General features: G+C 42.7%; 1 protein-coding gene across 5 annotated transcripts; it reads right to left on the bottom strand.

The window, feature by feature from the left end:
- Nucleotides 1–486: 486 nt before the first annotated feature.
- On the bottom strand, nucleotides 487–13,347 carry VDAC2 (voltage dependent anion channel 2). Of its 5 annotated transcripts, none has more exons than XM_045439700.1 (11): nucleotides 12,793–13,347; nucleotides 12,571–12,660; nucleotides 12,319–12,373; nucleotides 11,150–11,218; nucleotides 10,283–10,332; nucleotides 6,839–6,991; nucleotides 6,693–6,745; nucleotides 5,874–6,101; nucleotides 4,377–4,527; nucleotides 2,030–2,087; nucleotides 487–874 (listed from the first exon to the last, which is right to left on the bottom strand). In XM_045439700.1, the coding sequence occupies exons 3-11, from the start codon at nucleotides 12,347–12,349 to the stop codon at nucleotides 783–785; spliced, it is 885 nt and encodes a 294-aa protein (XP_045295656.1). In that variant the 5' UTR covers nucleotides 12,350–12,373; nucleotides 12,571–12,660; nucleotides 12,793–13,347; the 3' UTR covers nucleotides 487–782. The 5 variants fall into 5 exon arrangements, with proteins under 5 accessions (XP_045295656.1, XP_045295654.1, XP_045295658.1 ...); XM_045439698.1 differs by having other exon boundaries at nucleotides 12,319–12,376; nucleotides 12,793–13,344; XM_045439702.1 differs by having other exon boundaries at nucleotides 13,193–13,344.
- Nucleotides 13,348–17,586: the final 4,239 nt, after the last annotated feature.

The following is a 17,586-nucleotide window of genomic DNA, read 5'->3' as shown; positions in this document are numbered from 1 at the left end:
GTATGTGGCTAACCTTCACCATCCCTTCTTCCTTTCTTCATCACTTACTCTCCACTCCCTCCTGGGGTCAACAGTGATCCAATGGAATTTTGGACAAACTTACAAACTGAAGATATAAAGGCATATATCCTCTTATTTTATTGTAGTCCAAAAAGCTCATGGAGTTACTTTAGGGACACAGAGGACTTAATGGCACAGATTTAGGTAAAAAGCAAAATGCTCACCAGAAAAATAAAGTACTAACTAGATACAAGGGAGATTTGACCCTAGCTGGCAAATGTTTAACTTTGCAAATACTTGGAGTCATTAGTTATGTATACTTGTTTTATTCATAATCTGTAATGTTTTGGGATACCAAAAGTAACTCTAATAGTTGAATTTAACAAAATTTTTTAACCTCATCTTAAAACTTCCACTGATCCATCTCATTCAATGGCAATTTTCAATGTTAATAAGAACATAAAAACAAACATGCACACAATTGCACAGTTTTCATAAAGGTCTATTTCATTATTGGTGGGTAGCGCATTTAACAGTTAAATACATTTAAATAATGTATAGGTGACTGCACGACTGCAGCATTGGTAACTAGATAGATAACCGATTCAACTAGAAACCAGCTAACAAGTAACTGTCTAAATATTTAAAATACAGCTCTTGTTTAGATCATCCTTTGTTTTGATCACCTTCTTGGGGGGAAAAAGCCTGCTGGTCGGTCACACTGGAAATATATTAAGGCCAAATCTTCTGATATCCATTCCCAGAGGTTTCTTTCAGCTAGATTAAGCCTCCAACTCCAGGGCAAGCCCAAGTTTGTGGCCTCCAGCATTAATGCTCTTCCCATCTACCAGAGCAGACAGTGTAAGCTTGACACCTGTAAACAAAAGCAGGCAACTATGATTTGTCTGAACACCTCGAAAGTCTGCAATCTTTAATAGCCTGCCTGTCCCTCCTCAGCCTGTCAGATGACCTACTAGTGCCAGCCACCAGAGGGCACTTAGGAGTATCAGAGATACAAGAGAATTCAGAAAGTTAAGAGATAAAGTCACAGAGCATAAAAATGTTAATAAAGTTCAAAGTGCTCTAGAAAATAGGGGTAATATAGTAATATTCAATATGCTACAAAGGAAAATCATAATTGGACTCAGGAAAGGAAAACTACAATAGAGAAGTGGGGGAAACAGAATATAGACTACATGTATAGACTATTATGTATTGCTAAATTAATGTTAATTTCCTTAGCTGTGACAGTGGTATTGTAGTTAGGAAGAAAAATGTCTTAATCTCAGGACATGCATGTTAGGGCTGGTGTATCCACATGTCTACAAAACAAATAATTCTTAAAGGCATATAGAGAAAAAAAGGATTATGTATGCAGACATGGACAGAGAAAACACATGTGGTAAATGTTAACTGGTAAATGTGGCTAAGGGCATATGGGTGTTCTTCATACCATTCTTTCCTTTAGGTTTCCAAAAGGCCAAAATAAAGTCTGGGGGAAAATCCCTATTTGAAAGGGGGGGTGGGAGTTCCAAGTGCTTTAGAACCTGCTATTCAAATGTGGTCCAAGAACCAGTAACACTGGCACCACACAAGAGCTTGTTAGAAAGACAGAACCCTTCATCCAGATCTATGGGCTCAGAATCTGCATTTTGATGAGTCCCCGGGTGATTCATGCACACTAAAATTTGGTAAGTACTGCTCTAGAAAACATAGCAAGGCTCAAAATAGTACATAAAGTAAACGAGACTACAGAGACCAAACAATGAAAGCAATGAGTTATGTCGGAGAGCACAACACTCCTGTTCTGAGTAGATGCATGCTGAAGCATTTAGGGAAGTGTCATGACAGCTCCAACTTCCAAACAGCCCAGCGAAAGAAAAAGAAAAAAAAAAGGAATAAAAAAAAATTGTGGCAAAAGATAAACATGTTCATTGTACTTTTTTTGAAAGGTTTACAAAGAAGCTGAGAAATAAAAAATAATTTTTGAAACACCATCAAAAAAATCCTACGTATCAAGAACACTTACCAGGCCTCAGAGTCTGAGTATAGCCCACTCCAATTAAACTAGAGTTGTTGACTTTTGCCTAAAATAAAATACAAAAACAGCTGTAAAGTTTTTGAATCTCCAGAGAGACAAAGGCCCTCCAGGTTTCCCTATCATGCAATTATGAAGTGTTCTGCTTTTTTATTCACATGTGAAATACTAAAATTCAATATTGTTATTAAGCCAAACAACAGCCAGGTGCCACTTAATTCTTATCCATTAAACTCAAAGTCAGATTATCAGTAGGACCCAACTTTCTTCGTTGTAAAAAGATGACAACCTCTAGGATCAAAACAGATTTGGAAATTATTTGATGTCTACACTCCTGTAATGTGTAACATCAAAACAGTCCATTCCAGAGACAGAAATGATGTACCTACAAGCAAAAGTCACATAAACGGCACTTACATTCACTCGGCACACAGCCAAGGCTTCACTAGCCACCAATGGCCAAGTGAGCTATTGGTCTTAAGAAAGAAATGCCCCACTAGTGGCCATCTTGTGCCCAACAAGCTAAGAGCCTCAGATAAAACTGGATACAAGTTTCTACTATTTCAGAATAGAAGTAAACCATCAAACTGTGATGGGCAATACTTCAGGGTGATGCTTGATTGGGGGCACAGGGGCACTAGAAATGTTAGATGTATTTCCAAACTAATCCCCAGGAGTCACTCAATGGCACACAGGCCAAAGTTGCCTTCCCATTTAGGACTATGAGACAGCTAGCATTAAATCTGTGATGGTGCCATGGACATACATTTGAAAAGAACAGTAGCGTAGCTACCAGAGGATAGTGTTGTGTGAATCCTAAGGTTTTTACTGCTACAGTGTAAATGGAAACAGAAGGGGAAAATAAATGAATCACCGCCTTGCCAATGGGAAAAGCATTCTGGGTGCTTCTCATTCTTTCTGCTTACAACTGCTATCATAAAATAAGAGTGAGGCTAAAGCTTAACTGCCCAAATTATCAAAACATTGTTCTCAGGAATGAAGATCACTTTACGTAACAGAAATAACTCTCGGGGAAGGTTTAACTTCCTTTCATTCCCAGTACATACAGTATAGGCAATGCCTGACCTGTAAGCAACTGACACACAGGAACAGCTGCTAATGTGCCTCAAATAGAGCCAGTGCCTTGCCTCTACACTCTCAGACACCGCACGCCCTTCTACCCTAAACCCACTATGACTGAAGGATGAAATAGCAAAGAAGCAAAGCGACTGGGTAGCTCAGTCAGTTGAGTGTCCAACTTTGGCTCAGGTCATGATCTCATGGTTCACGGGTTCGAGCCCCCAATCGGGCTCCGTGCGGACAGTGCAGAGCCTGGAGTCTGCTTTTGATTCTGTGTCTCCCTCTCTCTCTCTGCCCCTCCTCCTGCTCAAGCTGTCTGTCTCTCTCTCTCTCTCTCAAAAACAAACATTAAAAAAAAAAAAAAAAAAAGCCTAAGAAAAGGACTAGGGTGGCTATCCGCCCCAACTAACCAAGAACAGGTGGAAGGGAGTCCTTGGGATGCAAGACTTTTTTTTTTTTAATGTTTATTATTTTGAGAGAAAGCGCAGGCGGGGAGAGGCAGAGAGAGAGGGAGACACAGAATCCGAAGCAGGCTCTAGGTTCTGAGTTGTCAGCACAGAGCCTGACACTGGGCTCAAACTCACAAACCGTGAAATTATGACCTGAGCCAAAGTGGAACACTTTGCCGACTGAGCCACCCGTGTGCCCCTGGGATGCAGGACTCTTAATGCTAAAGCTGGAATAGTCCCAGGCAAAGCAGGATGAGCTAGTGGTCACCCTAGCCAGGAGGGAAATCAAAAGATGTACAAGTCCTATCCTGGTTCTACCCCTTCTGCTCTGGGCCTAGCAGTAAGGAAAGTCCTTTCTCTCTCTAAGCTTTGGGATCTCCACCTGCAAAACAGCATTTGTACTACAGACCCTGAAGATCAAATCTAAAGATATTTTGTTAACCATAAAGACAGAGTCCAACTAACATAGTACTACTATTTCCTATAGAAAGACAAAGTAACAATTAAAATGTTATTACTCCTGGCCTGGGGCCAAAACACTGGCTTACCTGAGCTTAGACAGGCTTGGAGCTCAGGGTTATTATCCACACTAACTGAGCAGCTTTTGAGGTTAAACAAACTCCTATGACCTGGTAACAAACTTCTAACACTGTCTCCACAGAAAATGCAGCATTACAAATTCTAATTCCAATCTAGGAGTAAACTAGGGATCCTGTGAACCACGGTTCAAACTTTCAATACAATTCAATCTACCCAAAGATGAATTCCCACAAGCAAAGAGCCCACTCCAAGCCCACAGCAGTACTCACAGAAATGGAAGCAGTGGGGTCCAACTGATATTTGGCTGCAATGCCAAAGCGAGTGCAGTTGGTACCTGATGTCCAAGCAAGGTTTACTGAAGTGTCAAGATCTTCACATACTTTCTGATAAATTGATCCTCCAAATTCTGTCCCATCATTGCTGTAAGATACTTTAAATTAGTAAATCTAAAACAGACACTGTAATGTCTACAGCACTAAGCTGATATTGTAAAATTATAGTTAAACAATGCTATAGTTATATTGCTCACGTGGGTCTCTAGTATTCCACTGAAAACGTGTTTTAAAAGGTCTTTATTCCAATGTATGCCCCAAAGTAAGGTCATACAAATCATGATAAATCATTCTGTAGAATTACCACCCAGCCATTAATAATCATGCTGTAGAATGCTACAATAAAATTATCAAAATTAAGGTAGTACGGGAGGGATTATAAACCAGGCTTTGTAATACGTATTTTCTATATTTACATATAAGAAGAGAAAACTCCCAAACATTATCAGGTAACAAAGATTATACATCTAGATGGTAGGATTAGGATTATGAGAAATTTTGGTCTTCTTCTTTGTACTTCTGCTATTTATAGTAATTTTTTTTTTTTCAACGTTTATTTATTTTTGGGACAGAGAGAGACAGAGCATGAACGGGGGAGGGGCAGAGAGAGAGGGAGACACAGAATCGGAAACAGGCTCCAGGCTCTGAGCCATCAGCCCAGAGCCTGACGCGGGGCTCGAACTCACGGACCGCGAGATCGTGACCTGGCTGAAGTCGGACGCTTAACCGACTGCGCCACCCAGGCGCCCCTGTACTTCTGCTATTTAATAATCCGTTGTTTTTATAAGGGACAAAAATTCTTAAATCCTTTCAACATACATACCTAATTTGGGTTAGGTAAAAACACCATACATTTTAGGCAATCCTACCAACTCAGCACCTCAGATATCACACACAAGTCAAACATACTGGTAATTTGGCAAATCTTAGCCTTTTCTAAAACTCCAGAGCACATCAAGCCTCATATAAATTAAACATTTACTCTCTCAGCACCAAAAGTCAGACTAACGTTTTTTACTATACACTTCTAAGGGCACCTGGAAATGCCTAAGGATGATGATCTTTTTGTGTTAAGAGAGATCCTTTAGGGGTACTGGGTGGCTAAGTTGGTTAAGCATCCAACTCTTGATTTTAGCTCAGGTCATGATCTGACAGTTTGTGAGTTTGAGCCCCTAGTCGGGCTCTGCGCTGACAGCGTGGAGCCTGCCTGGAATATTCCCTCTCTCTCTCTCTCTCTCTCTCTGCCCCTCCCACACATGCATGCACACACACTCTCAAAATAAATAAAGAAATTTTCTTTTAAAAAGGCAGAAATTCTTTTTTTTTTTTTTTTAAGAGAAATCCTTTAGATTGTACCTGGGTTCATAAATGACAGGTGACATCAATACCACTCCCAGGTCCTATGTCCCCATAACCCACAAAGGAAATACTCACACATTAGTGTGTAGCTGGAAATCCCCAGTCCTGTAGCCCACTGCAAAGTTGTTTCTTGTCAGCTTTGATTTGGCACTGTCAAAGGTCATCTGGTACCCAGCAAGCCAGCCCTCATAACCAAAGACAGCTGAACCATGGATTGCAGGTCCAGCAAAATCAAAGTCAACATCACAACCGAGGTTTATACACTCCCTCTTGTAAGAAGACTTGATTTTACCACTTTTCTTTCTGGAAAAAGAACAAGCTGACTTAAAACTGATGCCAGTGGGAAAGCCTTACACACTCAACCTCTGCACAGACAGCACAAGAGGGATTTATGAACTGCAGCATAAATGGGGAGTAAAAGCAGTAGCAGGATAACCCTAAGAGGTAAAGAAGACACAGCTCAGTGAGCTAAAAAACAAGGGAACATGGAGTTACTGGACTTCTACCACCATCGTGCTTTTTGCACGACTGGCAATCAGTCACAAAAGCCTATTAGAAACATGTTAATTACCCAAGTTAGTGCCACAATGGGAAGAGGCATATATTTGAAGGGAAGCCAATAGCGACTGTAGTACTCATCATCTTCCAAAGGCAAAAACAAATTCACCACCACAAGGAAGTTAAGGAAGCTATCAAACAGTAAACGTGCACCTTTCCTAAATATACAGAAATGTTTTTAAATTTAAAGCAGATAAAGGGGTGCCTGGCTGGCTCAGTTGCTAGAGCATACGACTCTTGATCTCAGGGTTGAGCTAAAGCTCCACACTGGATATAGAGATTACTTAAAAATAAAAACGAAATTTAAAGCAGATAAAAATGTCTGTACGTGCTTACCCCGTGTTTGGTGAAAAGGTAGTATCAAATGTCAGTTTCAAACCTTGACAAATCTATTTTGAGAGAAAAAGAATTTGTTTTCATCATTATTTCCTTTTTGAATTACAAAAATAAATTAATACTAAAACACATGTTCAAAATGTTACCTGGTCTTCAATTGCTATTTCTGTTCCCAGGGTGTTATCAGTGTTCCATTTTTCTGTGAAAGTCAGACCATACTCACACCATTTATATTTGGTCTCCAAGGTTCCAGTAACTTTACCAGTGTCTGTGTTAGATGAACCAGATGTTGAGAATTCCTAGTAAGACAATAAATGACTTCATGAACTTTCTTGTAAGCCTAGAAGAATCACTGCCTAACTTACATAAAAACCCACTAAAATACAGGAATTTCACTAATCCTTTTTTCTAGTTTCCCAAATATTCCTATCCTCTGCTGTGAGTACATACAAGAACAAATTAGCCTGTCAGTTACTAACTGCCACCTTACATACACTGGACATTTCCAACCAGTCAATCACAAGTTAACCTGTATCTAATTCTCAAATGACCAACAAACTGTAGACCTTTTAAGGAAACTTCCACTAAGGTGATTTTATTTGGAATTTAAAAATCAGGGAAGGTGGCGGGGAGGAATGAATGTTTTGGCACTGTTTCCTTTCTGCCTGATATTAAATAAAACACCACGAAGGTTAGTATGGTTAATCATAGATGCCCCCCATCACTAAAATGAGCATTTGTAATAACTGACACACTATTAGGAAATGTTTCCTGAAAATTCCTACAAAAGAAAGCATTCCAGTGTAGGAAGAATTCATGCCATGAGAAAAAATTTAAAATCTTTGGTAACCCCAATATTCTATTTTTCTGAGATGAAGTTTTCCTAAGATTTCATACCTTCCCAAACATCTTTCACATTCTCATTAAAAACGAAACAAAGTAGGAAAAGATTTGCTCTACAACTGGTTTTATCATGCATGATGTAAACTATACTATGTATGATAGATAATATCAGTAGAGAAAACAATCTAATACAGGTATTAATTTGAAGTACATCACATAATCTTATGTTTGCAGCAAATATAAGTAACTTGCCAATCCCTAATTGCACACCAACTGGAAAGGAAGGCATAATATGGAGGGCTTACCGAAATTTACAATCTGCTATAGAAAATCCAAAAACCTAATAATCTTTCAAAGTTTATTATACAGACAGGCAAACTTCCAAGTTAAAATATTAAAATACCTACTGAGTGTTCTGATTCACAATTTGTCTGCTAATGATGGCTACACACTTTGGCCAATGGAAAGCCAAGTCTAAAGAAGACAGCTAATCTAACTAACGAACTCAACCTGAAATTGTGATGCCTGCAAGAGTGAGGAAATATCAAAAATATATCAGTGGAAGAAAAGGCCAATCATCCCTCACTTAGAAAACAGAACATTTGTATAACTATTGTTCTGCAGTGAGATGGACTCAATCTCCTGATTTAAATGCTTTAACAGGAATTTCAAGTCAAGGCTTGGCACTCAGTGCCCATACTAAAAAGCACTGGACTGTCAGGAAAAAACACTGGATGTAAAATTTAAGAGTCCTGGCATCCAGTTCTGGCTGTCATTTAGTAAATGAGTAACACTGAAGAAGACACTTTTCTGGGTCTCAATTTCCTGTATTGTATTAACAAGATCTACCTTTGGAGGATTAAATTGGACTGGCACTGTGAAAGCTCTGCACATTTTCCTGTGCTCTACACAAAAGGAAAGCATTACTAAAACAATATATATGGAGCATGTTCTTCTAGCAAATCCTTGAAATGCTGAATGTGGAAGTAGCTATTTTTAATCCTGAGTGACAAAGACCAATGACTCTTGAGGCTCCACCCACTGCCATCCATCAGCCTATAGCTTATGAGCCAGCCTATATATATGTGTGTGTGTGTATATATGTATCTATATCTATATCTATATCTATATCTATATCTATATCTATATCTATATCTATATCTCCAAGGAATCCTCAAGACACAAAATCAAGATCATCATGTGGGACCAGAATTGGACCAGATGACATCACTGGAACAGCTTACACCTTTCACTCCATCACCAAACACTTAAGGCTTCTACATTCTGGAGCAAACTGGACACCTCTGCAGTTTAGGTGAGAAAACAGAACGAGCTGTTAAAGGGACTTATCTGGGGCCAGGTACATACTACCAAGAGCAGTACCACATTGAGTTACGCATTAAATGGAAACAAAACATACTGTATGGAATCCAACCCGTATACATCCTTCTTGATCTTAAACCTAATTCTGTAAAGCGTTCCTTAACCACTGTCCACAAAAAGCCTTTTCTCTCCAACAAAGACTTTGATTAATCAATCTAGTACTAGATACACTTCCCTGATTGTTCTCCAGATTAAAGTTTATTTTGTCTCTCCAACCAGCAATAAACAAGCTCTTTAAACAAGGATTGAGTCTTCATTTTTCTCAGAAGGCTTTTGTGATGCCAAAAGTGCACAGCAAGTGCTTATATAGGACTTCAAGAGGTTAAAGAGTGGGAACACAAAAACAAACACTAAGTCACTGCTCTGTACTATTACTCTGAGCAGGTAAGCTGCACAACCAGTGAACACTTGGGCTTCCTTACAGACCAAAGAAGCCAAATGACAGATGTGACCAATATAATACCCCTGAAATCCAAGTCTGTGCATTAAGAAACTACAATATGATCAATTTTAATAAATATCAGTTATATGCACTAAGGGAGCTAACAATTACAGCAAGAATTTATCAAAATAACCAGTTAATAGTCAGTATTCACACACATAACCATCCCCAAAGCAATCTCAAAACAGGGCAGCTCCTGGGTGGTTTAGTCAATTAAGCATCTGACTCTCGGTTTCAGTTCAGGTTAGGGTCTCACAGAGCTCAAGCCCTGCATCAGAGCAGTGTGGAACTTGCTTGGGATTCTCTCTCTCTACCCCTCCGTTGCTCATGCAAGGGCATGCACACACTCCCACTCTCTCTTCTAACAAATGAATGAACACTGAAAAACAAAAAAGGCAGGGGGCACCTGGGTGGCTCAGTGGGTTGGGTGGCCAACTTTGGCTCAGGTCATGATCCCGAAGTCATGATCTCGCAGTTTGTGAGTTGGAGCCCGGCGCAGGGCTGTGCTGACAGCTCAGAGACTGGAGCCTGCTTCAGATTCTGTGTCTCCCTCTCTCTCTGACCCTCCCCCACTCATACACACGCTCTTGCTCTCAAATGGATTAACATTAAAAATGTTTTTTAGGGGCGCCTGGGTGGCGCAGTCGGTTAAGCGTCCGACTTCGGCCAGGTCACGATCTCGCGATCCGGGAGTTCGAGCCCCGCGTCAGGCTCTGGGCTGATGGCTCAGAGCCTGGAGCCTGTTTCCGATTCTGTGTCTCCCTCTCTCTCTGCCCCTCCCCCGTTCATGCTCTGTCTCTCTCTGTCCCAAAAATAAATAAACGTTGAAAAAAAAAAAAATTTTTTTTTTTTAAATTTTTTAAAAAGAAAAAGGAAAATTATTTAACAGTTCATCGGGATTTATTAGATATCTAACACTCACCACACCACTGCATGACTTTGTTTTCACATCCAGTTTCACCAACCCAAAACCTTCAAGTAGAGAGTAAAAGATAACAAAATGATTATTCTGTATAAAAAATGCATACCAATAGCTGAAATCACATAAAAAACAGAAAAACTTCATATATTCAGAGGAGCATAAAAATGTGGGTTGATACAACATTTAAATGAAAAGATTTTTAATTACTCTATGTAAACTAACATGTACAGCACAGAACATCTCATGCAGCTTTGCCTAGTGTTCTGGTGTATATATGGCACAAAAAATGGTTTTCAAACCATTTTAAAACCTAAATATCAGATCAGAAAATTAAGTCTTGGAATAACCAATAGTTTATTGTAACAGAGACATTTAGAACAATTATCCCAAAGAGATCTTCCTTTAGGATTAATCAACTAAGTAACTGGAAAAATAATCCAAAGTAGAGGAGGTGTATGTGGAACAAAATCTTCAAGAAGAAAACCCAAACTCATTTGAAAAAAATCCATAAACCACTAGGAATAACCACTGCCAAAGCAAAAACACTTTAAACATCATAATTCTAGTCACTCAAGACCTAAGCTGTATCTGAAGGAAATGAAAGCACAGCTGTTTTTTTCTTACAAATAAAATCCATGAACTACAGTTTGAAAAAAATTAGAGGAAACTGGGGTGGAGAAAGATGTGGATTGTTACTATTTTAACAGAAGTTTTATCTAAAATGTATCTAGTAAACAAACCAACACAGCAAGATATTTACAATTTGAAAAAATTATTAACTTCCTCAAGCAATCCAAACACATTTTCACTTCTGATCGGGGCGGGTAAGGGGAAAAAAAAAAAAAGGAAAGAAAAAAAGAATCTTACCAAATCCCTTGTTGAAAATATCTCTGGCAGCTTTGCCAAGGTCAGCATATGATGGAGGAATACACATTGCTGGTGGGAAGAAACATTCCAGTGTTAAGGTTCCTGTTCTCCCACTTTCTGTCCAGGAACTAGATTATCACCCACTGCTATCTTTAAATTGAAGCAGTCCAACTTGTTGAAGATGTTTTCTTTTGATACTACCAGGAGCTACGCTAACTGTATGTTTTCTAATGATCCGTGAAAGAGATCACCAATAAAGGTTTATTTCTAAAATGAATAACCACAGTAAGTGGCTATATAAACTTGGGCAATTCCTTCCAAAACAGAAAAAACAGACTTTCTATTCTGAAATTTACACAGTATCTACAGCCTCACCTCTTAGGACCCAACTAGTAGTACAAAGAACCAAACACATACACATAAACATATCTATACACACAGAAATCTCTGCCAAAATTCACTGGGATAGGCTGATTTAACCAAGTGACCTAAAACCAAAACCTGAAACAAGGCCCTCTCCCATAATAGACCTCTTAGTATCCTCCATGAGTTCGAAACCAATATTCTGGAGTGGGAAGAGATAGGTAATTAACACGTTAATTTAAATACTAGAATTTTGACAAAAACACAATAAACTGGGATTCACTCAAGTATCTACATCAACTAACTATCAAAAAGCACTTTAGGCATATTAATATGGCACTCAAGCCCTTGGCCAATGCTATGCGGCTTAAGGACAAGCAATCTGTGGTGGTTATACCAGCTCATTCATTCTACAGAGCACGTCCACGCCCTTAGGAGCACGTGTAATGACCTTGTGCTCTCACCAAGGGGGTTACTACTTCCTCTAAAAAAGTGACTGACCCAATCTTCCAAAGGCTGAATCCAACAGTAACTTTTTGCTTTCGAATTCGTCAAAGGCACGTTCAAGAGGTGGAGGTGATGCGTCCACAGACCAACTCCCCTGACCTAGTCCCTCTATCTGAAATCCCACAGCCCAGCCCCTCCTCCGCAGAGCTGAGGCAGTCAGACGGTGGAGCGGCTACCGAAAGGGGCGAGTTTCCAAGCCCTTGGAAAGATTAGGGGAAAGAAGGTGCGGTTTTCCGGTGGACAGGCTTCGACTCCCAGCCAACCCCGCCCCATCCCGCAGACATCTCTGCTCTACTTACGCCGCGCGCAGCTCTGTCCATAGGTCGCCATGGCGAAGCCACAGAAAGAGGTGATCTGCTGGAGGGACAAGAGGTGCGGTCAGCGGGGGTTAGGGACAAGTCAAGAGGCCAGAAGGGGGTCTCAGACAGGGAGGCGAAGAGCCGCGGGGCTGCGCGGCCATCTTAGGGAGCCAGGGCCGACCCCGAGTGTGGCTAAGGCGTCCTGCTTGGCCGTCGGGCCCTAGGCGGCCAAGTGACGCGACAGCGGCGTACCTGGTGCTCTCCCGGGAGGGGCTGCTGCCGCCGCTCTGCTCGCAGCTGAGGCCGCTTGGCTCGCTCAGGCTTGGGCTGCAGCTACCGCGGCTGGAGGGCGAAGTGAAGGAGACACCGTTCCGCCCGCCGCAACCCTGTCCTCCCCCCGCCAGGACCCCGCCGATGCCCCCGAGGCTGTCCGCCGCGCCGGCCCCCGCAACGCCGCCCGCTGTCCACTCCAACCTGCTTCAGAACAGCCACGAGGACCGAAGACACACCCGGCCCCGGGGTGGGCTGCTTCTGTCCGTCGGCGGGGGCCGGAAAGGCAGAGGCTGCTGGACCTCGGGTCAGGCAGCGACGAGGGCAACCCCAGAGGAGAGGGGGCGGGGAACGGCGGAGGCAGCGCTGTAGGGACTGCGCGTGCGGGGAATGGGGCCGAGGCCCGGCGCGCGCTCCTCATGGATGGGGTGGGGCGTCAGGCGCGCACCCGCGCGGGACCCGGCGCCACTGGGCGCGGCTGCGCAGCACGGGGGTCACGTACGATTCTCCAACTTCCTTCCAGGGGTGTGTTTCCCATACCCTGCAGAGACCGTCTCCGTGCAGGGCGTCTGGAAGGAGTTAGCTAGCGTTACCCCGGCCTAACCTGAGCAAGTGCAGCGTGCGCTTCTGAAAGACTCTCTCCAGGCCCAGGAAGAACGAATGGGACACTGGGGCGCCACTTCCAACGCCACCCGCACTCACTGCCTTCGCCCACCTCCCATCGCAGAGGCCGCGGTGGGAGGGCCAGCCCAGAACTAAGTGGAGCCGGCCTCAGGGTGCCCCGCCCCTTTTCCTCGCTTCTAGCCCTTAGGGTTCCTCTTTTGTCGCCGCCTCCTGGCTTAGGGATAGGACTGCTTTGCACACGCACCGAACCGGAGCTGTCTTGATGAGTCAAGCCTGCTAGAAAATTTAGGAATCCTAAAAAAAAAAAAAAAAAAAAAAAATTAAAAAAAAAAAAAGAAAAAAGAAGGGGCGCCTGGGTGGCGCAGTCGGTTAAGCGTCCGACTTCAGCCAGGTCACGATCTCGCGGTCCGTGAGTTCGAGCCCCGCGTCGGGCTCTGGGCTGATGGCTCAGAGCCTGGAGCCTGTTTCCGATTCTGTGTCTCCCTCTCTCTCTGCCCCTCCCCCGTTCATGCTCTGTCTCTCTCTGTCCCAAAAATAAATAAACGTTGAAAAAAAAAAAAAAATTTAGGAATCTTGCTGACAAGGCAGTAGAATGTTGCGCTCAAGTTCCTTGAGTGTGCTGGAAGAGTGAGGGAGCTAAGAGAACAAGAAAAAATGAGCCGTTTAATGAGATAGAAATAGGGTCAATTGAAGCCCCAGAATCCATCAGCAATCTCAGCATTTTATCCTTACTGTATCTGAGTTTCCTCATCACTAAAATGGCAAGTTTAAAGGAGACGAAGTGGTTTTTAGTAGCCATTCAGCCGCACACAATGAGGAAAGCCTCCCAACCCCCATCCCCTCTGGCTCTGAAAGCCACCTCTACTCAATTCAAATGCTGCTGGAAGTTCCACCCTCCTCCTAAACCAGACGGTAACCAGATAGAGATTTCCACAAGGCAAACCCAGATTGAAGGTGCATCCTGATGGACTCCCTCCCATGTGTAAGCTCAGCCATAAAACTTGCCTGGTTATGGTTGGAACTACTCCTGTAACAGGTTAGAAGAAAGCAAGAGTCTTTGCTCAGGCACCAGAAACATTAATTAATGCCTTCATTCAAGCTCAGACAGGTTGCGCTGAAATCAGCCTGGTTCTACTGGGAACTTGTTTGCTTTGGCCATGCTTGATGCTTTTGTGAAACTAATAGCAAAGACTGATGCCTCATCCCAAATGCAGCCTGACACACCGCCTTCCTGAAAAACCTAGTCTGTGCTCAGCCACCTCCATTACCTGCAATAGGGCTTATTCACAATGTGAACTATCTGTAGTATTTTTAACCCCCAGAGAATTTCACTGTGCCACAGGACACAGACCTTAGGCTTTAGTTTAACCTCCAGGAACCCAAGGAATGTACAGAATACCTAATGACCAGGAGAAGAGTCATGGCAATTTATTTCAAACTTGTATTCAGTAAATATATTCCAGTGCTTTCATTCAAAGCCTCTTAGAAGCAGCAATAGTAGCAGCCACCACTATAAGCAACTACCTTGTGTCGCCCACAGGGGAAGCAAAGTACACTCAGCTGCACTTCCTGCTCTCAGGGCACTTATGGTCAAGTGTGTGTAGAGGTATCCAGAACTGTGAAACGTCCAAGATTTTACTCCACTCGCAAGCTAGCAAGTTAGTCTACCATAGTTTTATAGGTTCATAAATGCTGGCAGAAGACATGAGACTCAGAGACAAAAGACTTTATTACTTGTGGCATGGCAAGCAACATAGGTTCATGTTTGAATTAGTTCCCCTTGCCCTCTCTGTCCCCAGGGGTGATGCAGAACAGCCCATGTGGAAGCTGTGCACAGTAAGTGTTGGTGTCACAGCTGAGGACCTGAATTTAAGAAACCTGTTTTACAAAAAAAGAAAAAGAAAGAAAGAAAAAACAAACCTCCTGTTTCACAAGCCGCTGCTGCAAACCTGCCCAACCTCTTCACTCTGCCCCAGACAGAGACACTATCTCTATCTTCCAAGGCTGTTCGCTATGCAGACATCCTTGAAAAGATAGTTTGGGATAAAAGAAGTCATAAGACCTGGAGAACCTCCATGGAGAACTGTCCCACAAAAAGGATAGGGAATTCAGGAATTGCAAGTACAGTGCTAAATGCAAGTACAGAGATTTGTGGGCATAGTCACACTGAAAAGACACTTGCCCTAAAGTCTGAAAGGAGAACTTATCAAAATTAAAAAGCCAATAGGTCAAGGGTGGAAAGCTAAATTCTAGAAAGAGACATGTGCAAAGCCATATAGGTACTTCAAGTGGCAAGAATCACTTGGAAACCACAAGTAATTAAGTAAACCTGGAAAAACCTACAGGAAAAGTTGAAGATGTTGGGTGGAGTCAAATGCTGAAGGTCCTGAAAGCAGCAAGTGAAGAGGAATCTAGGATGTCTGGGAGCAACATTTCTGACCTGAGCAACTGGGAGAACAAAGGTTCCACTCAGTGTTGTGAGGGCTACAGGAGGAGGGTCAGGTGTGAGGATGGAGGATGAGGAAGAGAGAGGAAAGATGATTCTGTTTCAGATAAGTATGAGGAACCAGGGGCCACATCTGAATAGAGTTATCCAGTAGGCAATTATGAAGCCTAGGAGAAAGGTATAGGTAGGAGATACTGGAATGAAAATTTTGGTTTTAATTAGGACTATCCTTGGGTGTGATTAAAGTCAATAAGTGATGGGATAGCAATAAAGATAGTAGAAGCCTTAGCAGTATTGGTATTCCAGGGGTGAACAGACTGGCCAGGAGGCTAAAAGAAAACCTAGGAGGGAATACTTCCTGGAAGCCAAAGGGCAAGAGCAGTGACTGGACGGTGCTCTGCAAGAGCAGTGACTGACAGGGAGAGTGCTGGACAGTGTCACATCCTGAGGAGTGGTCAAGTGAGGCAAAGAGTATTAGCTTCTCTTAGCTACAAATTACCTCAAAACTTAATATTTTAAAACAACAAACATTTTATTACCTGAAAGTTTCTGTGGGTCAAAAATTGGCTTAGCCAGGTAGTTCTGGCCCAAGGCCTCCCACTGAGGCTGCAGTCAAGATACTTGCTAGGGCTACAGTCATCTGAAGGGTTGACTGCTATAGGATCTGCTTCCAAGATGGCTGCCTCATATGGCTCTTGGCAAGAGGCCTCAGTTCTTCACTATGTGCATCTCTCCATAGGGTTGCTTGAGTGTCCTCATGACATGGCAGCTGGCTTCTCCCAGAGCAGGTGATCTAAGAGAGAGAGGCCAAAGTCACAATGTCTTAGATGATCCAGCCTCAAAAATCACACTGTTGGGGCACCTGGCCGGCTCAGTAGATAGAGCATGTGACTCTTGATCTCAGGGTTGTAAGTTCAAGCCCCACATTGGGCACAGAGCCTACTTAAAAAAAAAAAAAATGGATTTCGAAATCATGCTGTCATTTCTGCCTTATTCTGTTTATTAGAAGTGAGTTATTAAGACCAGTCCATGCTCAAGGGGAAAGAAATTAGACTCCATGTTTTGAAATGAGTGTCAAAGAATTTGTGGATATATTTTAAATTACTACAATCAATGCTCTTGTCACATTATTTACATTTCTCCTACATGGAAAATATATTAACTCCCTCTGAAGATCTCCCCCAAACCTCCAGCCTTTATAGCATTAGCAGAAATCTTCCGAAGTATATTTCCTTAAGTACAGCAACTCCAGTACAGTTCCTCTTGATCTGAAGACTTATGAACCAAAGAGACAAGCTGTCTACCCCCCAACACATACACACTTTCAGTACACATGGGGTAGGATAGGCACAGGATATCTAACTGCTAAAGACACCCCTGGTCAAAAAGGGAGAAATAGGACATATACAGGAGTCCATAGCAGTTCTGAAATCCAGCCAGGCAAATTTTGACTGTTTCTCTATTAGGACTCAGTCCTATTGTTGCCTGTGCCAGATGAGGTCACATAGGGAGAGACAGCCCTAGATTCACATGTCTTCTTTTCCTGTCCCAAGCTCTATCCCATTATGTGAAGGGTACACCCCAGCTCACACTTCTACTCCATCCCCCTTCACATACACACACTCCTTGACCACTTCTGTGGGCTCAGGGGTATGTCACTGGCAGTTCAATCCATGCTCAAGAGAAAGGACTCTGGGGAAGAAATCCTTACAGTCCCCAGAAGCAGGCTGAGAACTGTTTCAATGGGGAAGACAGATCTTCTGTATCCAGAGTTTGGTCCAGCTATGGAGAAGGTGAGCATGGTAGGCATGTTTCCTTGGCCCTGCAGACTCCTCACCCCATAGAAATAGGTACAATCTGAGGAGGGTTTGAGGGGGGCTTTCTAAAGTATGAGGCCCAGGGTGGGAGGGCCCTTTTGCCCAGGTCTA

Source organism: Leopardus geoffroyi, chromosome D2, assembly GCF_018350155.1.
Source record: "Leopardus geoffroyi isolate Oge1 chromosome D2, O.geoffroyi_Oge1_pat1.0, whole genome shotgun sequence".
Lineage (NCBI taxonomy): Eukaryota > Metazoa > Chordata > Mammalia > Carnivora > Felidae > Leopardus > Leopardus geoffroyi.
Note: the sequence above shows the minus strand (reverse complement) of the source record. Positions and strands in the feature narration are given on the sequence as shown.

Coding starts and splice junctions, on each gene's coding strand:
- VDAC2 (XM_045439700.1), bottom strand. CDS start 12,349: ATGGCGACCTATGGACAGAGCTGCGCGCGGC. Junction 6,746..6,838: donor AAATAGCAATTGAAGACCAG/GTAACATTTTGA, acceptor CTCTCAAAATAG/ATTTGTCAAGGTTTGAAACT. Junction 2,088..4,376: donor ACCCCACTGCTTCCATTTCT/GTGAGTACTGCT, acceptor ATTTTATTTTAG/GCAAAAGTCAACAACTCTAG.